Raw genomic sequence first — 5815 nt, forward strand, 5'->3', positions numbered from 1 at the left:
GATCTCTGTACTGGGGTGAATGTATGACGTTGTTCTGCATTCTGTCCATCAACTGTGGTTTTTGCATTTGTCACCCGAGTGGGATGGGTATGCTCAGACGTGAGTCCCATGCTCTCCACACCACTGGATTCAAGCAAGCCGGGCTGAAGACGGCTGGAATGCCAGAAACCGGTCCTCTGAAGCTTGTTTCCGGTCCAGGGAAGACATGGCTTGGCAGTTCGGGCTGGACTGTTCCCATGAGGCACAGGGTCAGACTGATTTGCATATAGCCATGTCTGAACTGGGGTGGCAGAGTGGGCTAAAGAACGGTGATGGATTAAACCCGGATCTTTTGACTGGGTGTGAGTGTTTGATTGATTCAGATGCTCTGTCCATCACCACCCCCTTTTGTACCGCAACAACCATTAGGCAGTAGCAGAGATATATGATTAGCAGTACAGGGAATATAAAAGGATAGTACAGTTCTACCATTTTGCAATAGTCCTGAATACATACATAAATATAAAATGCATGATAAAAGAAAGCGCGTACTCCTACAATGCCAATCTAGATGCACCTAAGTGTACCTAGCTGGTGAGTAGATGTGCAGCCAAGAATCCCTCTAGGTTTAGTCTAACCCCATTACCTGAAGCAAGAGAGTGTGGGATCCCGTCCTGGTCTCGAGGTGGACACCCGCTAGGGATGTGTTAGACCACTGTCAGTTGGAGCGTCTGCATGCAGCAGCCTCAGCGTCTCTGGTCAGTGTGCCTACCTGGAAGTCTTGGTTCCCTCTGACTAACACTAGCAAGAGGTGCTGCATTTATACAGAAAAGTATCTCGAGTTCCTTTGTCCCTTGTTTCTTGTATTAGCCATTGTTGGGTTTGAGGATGACATTTGGGTTGAACTTGTACGTAGATATTTTATGCAGGTGGTTGTAGCCCTGGCCTAGTTTCCAGGAACCCTTATGAATATTCATTCATACTGTGTCAGTCTAATGATGAAGTCATAGAACGCAATTATTCAGGGAAAACCCCCCTTCTGCGCCCAGGACTAGAACTAGGTAAAGGTTCACTCCTAAATGGCTTGTTACAATGTAGTGTAGTGTAGGGGAAGTAATGTGGACGAAGGGGTATGATATTACCTGGGTCTATAAAAGGGTACCTATATGGAACATAACATGGGGGTTGCGTAGAAACCAATGCAGCAGCTTTTGATACAGGGGGCTGATATTGTAGCACTGATGCAAAACAAAGCCCCCTGTATCAAAAAAGGTCCCTGCGGCCCACCGAGAAAATGCCTGGTGGCCGCTATGGACAGTCGGGCCTGTCCCTAAATAATGCCATAATAGCAATAGTTGACCTTATATCTGAAAACCCACACCAGCCCTCAATAACATGCTTAGGTGCTTCTCTGTCTGGAAATGCACCCTGCATTCAGACAACACACTCCACATTCTCACCCTTCACTTTTCCACTCATCATGCACTCGCACCATTCACCTTGCACTCAATGACCACACAGCACTTATGCCACTCGCCATGAACTCGCACCGTTCTCCCTCCACCCAGATGTCATATGAGCACACCTCTCATTCTGCACTCAGTGATCACTGTTCAGCTTGTACCTCACCCTGCAGTCACACAAGCACACTAATCACTCATGTGACACTTCACTCACCTGCCATCCCTCACTGCTCACTCTGCAATCTCACTCAAACAAGCCCATCACTAACCATACATTCATTAGTCCCACTCTGCACTTACATCCGCACCCAAATTCATATGGTAACCTCACTCACCCAGCAGTCACTCCTCTGACCCTACTCTCACACTATTGCATCGCTCACCGTGCACTCACCTGGGCACTGCTGACACCAACACAGCGCAATGGGTTAATGTGCCTGCTACAAAGAATGTGTACCATGCAGATTAAAGAACATAATCGGAGTAAACTATGAGTAGCGTATAAAAAAATTAAATGTTTGTCAGAAAGGGGCTATATAGAGATGAGGTGCATCATTGTTGGCGAGTGGTAGTGAGGGAATTCCTGGAGAAGGAAATGGGGGAGCTGCGCCAAAATAAACTGTTGCACCATGCGCAACCACTGCTAAGGCCAGCCCTGGCTGGGCATCCTATCTAGGGGTGGGCGTAGTTCACGAAGTAGTAGCTACACGTAGCTACGTAAAGTGCACTTCGCAAGCTACGCGTAGCACGACGCGAACTGCGTAGTAGCATGTTCACATGTGCAAGATGTCTTTTTCAATGATTGCAGTGCCGGATGCTTGTCTGCACTGTGCAATCATTGAAAACGGCATATTGCACAGTGCGAGCTGTACTTTTCTGCTGTTTGAGTAGATTTTTACTCGAGCTGCAGCTTTCTCAACACGGACTGGTAGTTTCTAATCGCGAGCGGTCGCGACCACTCGCAATGAGAAACCTGACCTCCCCGCGTTGAGAATCTCGCCGGGAGGTTTATTTTCCATGCTCGCGATCGGCAACTTGATGTTGCTGATCGCGAACAAGTAAAAATTCTCATGAGGATGTCATTTTGCTTGCTTGCGGTCGCCAACTTCACGTTGAGGACCGAGAGCATGCAAAAAATGACTGCTGCACTAAGCTAGTTTGCACTGTGCTACATGCAGTTCGCGTAGTGCGAAGTTGCGCAAACTACGCGAGCGTAGCGTAGTTCTTTGCCCAGGGTTAGTCTTATCCCCCCCCCAAAGTTCAGGTCTAGTTGCGCCCCTGGGTCTCAGCAAGCACTATCTGATCTGAAGCACAATGTTCTCAATCCACCCAGTCACTGGTTAATAGTAGACCAAGCAATTAATGGGCGTCTCGATGACTAGAGAGTTTTGAGGCGAGCTAGAAAGTAAAAATGTACTACACCGATGGTCGTATCACAATAGAACATTCAAACACAATTCATGTGTTCTTATTTTAGCAAAATTACAAGATATTGAAAATCTGCTGGTGGTTTTATAACTCCATTTATAATCTTACATTAATAACTGCATTTATTGGTTTTGCCATAAAAAATGTTTTTTTATATGCGAGGCTAGTAAGTGGTGTCACTCTTGTAGATATAAACTATTAATGGGGGGTAGGTTTAAATATTTGAAAAGGAAGATTCCGAAACGTTTATTCCAATATAGCAAATGCTTGTATGAGTTTTTCAATGGCTGTGTAAATCCCGTAAACTTTCAACAACGTTCTGAAAGCTGCAGGGGCGCGTTCTACAACTTTCTTCGTGTCAAGTGCAAGAGCTTGCTCGGGGAGTTTAGTCAAAAGGTGCAATACTGGAGTCACTGTCCCCTCTTCGCTGACAAAGACTTGCCAGACAATTATTATCTCCTTTCCGGGTAACTGTGGATTGGTTACAACCATGTGATCCGCTGAAGATCCTTCTGGTAGCCTGATAAGAACGGGATACCGTTCCTTGAAACGACGAAAAGTGTTTTTACGATACACACAGCATCCAGAGAATGTTGAGAATGCACGAAAGAAAAGTAGTAGGTTTTTCTTCGATTCTATTCTGGAAACAAATGTCCTTAGCTCGGAATCGGCCTCCGTTTCAATGACGATGTTCATGTCTGTAACAACAGCGGAAGCATTGTCATTTTGCAGATTACGAAGGAGCTCAAACTCGAGAGTAAAAGACAGGCCGTTGCAATTCCCTGCTAGCTTGTACTTGGACAAGGTTTGGCTGTCGTTTCTTTCCGCTGATTTCCTTGAGTACTCTGTGAATTCGGTGCCTGTGAGCTCTTTAAGATACGCGAGCTCCATCTCCAGCAGTTCCAGCTCTCCCGCCAGATCGGTTGCATTTTGAGACGTTTTAAGCGAAGTCAACGGAAGGTGTTCGTCCTCGTGATGCGTGACTTTCCGTTGGCTGCGGAATTTATCTGTTAGCAGATGGATTTCATCCTCCAAGGACCGGATTTCATCCTCGTACTGGCGCAACATTCCAATGGTCAATTCTAAAGCGCAACTACTTTAGAGCCTGCACGTAACTGGTGGCGGGCTTTCCGGTACAATGGCGCAGCTTTCAAAAACTCAGGGAAACACAACAGTCATAGATAAAGACAAGGGACTGCGAAAAAAAACACAGAAGAAGGACAATGAAATAAGAACGACCTTAGCCAAAGACATAAAAGAAAGACCACAGCAATTCAGGTTGTTCCAGTTGACTAGGTCTGTTTTTTGTGGAATTCAAAATTTGCAAACATTCGTGACAAGAATTTTCAATTCTATTAAGGACTAGGAGGCGAGGATTATGCTTAGACTCAATTTCTTTACTGAAACACAGCAGCCAATCACAGAACAGTAAAGAAACAAAAAACTACATTACCCATAAACCCTGCGTAACCATAGAGTACACCAATAGAAAATTTGCTAACATTCGTGCCAAGAATTTTCAATTCTATTAAGGACAGGAGGCGAGGATTATGCTTACTCAATTTCTTTACTGATAAACACAGCAGCCAATCAAAATGCAGTAAAGAAAAACAACAACACTACCCAGAACACCAGGTAACCATAGAGTATGAGAAGGTATAAATAGGGTCATAGAGGTGAACACTTCCTCTTTCTTTGTCCATAGTCAATAATAAGAAAAATCAACATCAAGGTAACAGTCCATCAAAGGAGTCCCCCGGAGAGGTCATCGTCCGGCTGACGTGGAGAAGGAACTTCAAAGAACCAGAGGAACAGCAGGAGACCAATTAGGAGAAGAAAAACCCGGCACACCTCATTTAAGGTCGGAGCCTGAGGGAAAGAGACAGAAGCCGTAAAAACTGTTCCCCAAAAGTTGAACATAGTAACCATTACAGGGAGGGAAACATTTCATAAGGAAGAACCAGAGTTATACATTATAAAAAGCCAGATGCATTTATAAAGACAATCATGAAATAAGGGTGGGATAATCCTCGCCTCCTGTCCTTAATAGAATTGAAAATTCTTGGCACGAATGTTAGCAAATTTTCCATTCTATGGCAGGACGGAGGCTCCGATTATGCTTGTTTAAAGCTTCGCCACCACAACAGATGCAACATCAAGAATAGGCTTAAAGTAATAAGTCTTAAACACAGTTTCAGAAGACCAATCTGCAGCCTTCATGATGTCTTGAAGGCTGGCACCCATGGAGAAAGCTTTAGAAGCCATGGCTCCTCTAGCAGAATGAGCACCAAACAGAGAAATGTCAATGCCCGCTTCATGCATGAGCCACCGTAGCCAACGTGCCAAGGTAGCCGGAGTCACCGGTTTGTAAGGTTTCTGCAATGCAATAAGCAATTGGCCATGTAAATCATGCCGAAAAGGTGCTGTACTTACCTCATAATCTTTAATACACTGAACCACACACAATTGAGGATTGTGGGGAAAAGAAGGGTAAGACACAGAAGGCGTATTACACTTAGTCCTTCTTGAAATAACAAAGGTAACACCTTCAGGAGAAAAAGAACGACCGGCGAGATCTAAGGCCCGCACATCAGAAACTCGTTTGCAAGAGACCAAGCACAAAAGCATAGTGAGCTTGGCTGACAGTTGTTTGCGTGTCAAAAGAATGTTGGAAGGCCAGGCTGACAGGAAACGCAAAACAACCGAGACATCCCAAAGGGCTACATATTTGGGACAAGGAGGTTTTTCCATCCGGATGCCCCTTAACAACTTAGAGATCAGGGGATGTTCCCCCACTGGTTTACCATCAAAAGGCACATGGCCTGCAGAAAGTGCCGAACGGAAGTTATTAACCGTTCTGTAGGCTAGCCCAGAGGATGCCAAGGACGCCAAAAAATTAAGAACTAAAGAAATATCCGCTGAAACGGGATCCACTGACCGCTGTG

The 5815-nt window shown here is 45.2% G+C and overlaps 1 protein-coding gene across 1 annotated transcript; it reads right to left on the reverse strand.

The window, feature by feature from the left end:
- Nucleotides 1–2828: 2828 nt before the first annotated feature.
- Nucleotides 2829–4022, reverse strand: LOC147727754 (centromere protein P-like). Its single transcript, XM_086963170.1, has one exon. The coding sequence runs from the start codon at nucleotides 3936–3938 to the stop codon at nucleotides 3117–3119; it is 822 nt and encodes a 273-aa protein (XP_086819296.1). The 5' UTR covers nucleotides 3939–4022; the 3' UTR covers nucleotides 2829–3116.
- Between the last annotated feature and the right edge of the window lie 1793 nt (nucleotides 4023–5815).

Source organism: Lissotriton vulgaris, chromosome 3_1 (genome assembly GCF_964263255.1).
Source record: "Lissotriton vulgaris chromosome 3_1, aLisVul1.2, whole genome shotgun sequence".
Lineage (NCBI taxonomy): Eukaryota > Metazoa > Chordata > Amphibia > Caudata > Salamandridae > Lissotriton > Lissotriton vulgaris.

What these genes read in the sequence shown, in the direction of transcription:
- LOC147727754 (XM_086963170.1), bottom strand. Translation starts at nt 3,938, where the DNA reads ATGTTGCGCCAGTACGAGGATGAAATCCGGTCCTTGGAGGATGAAATC.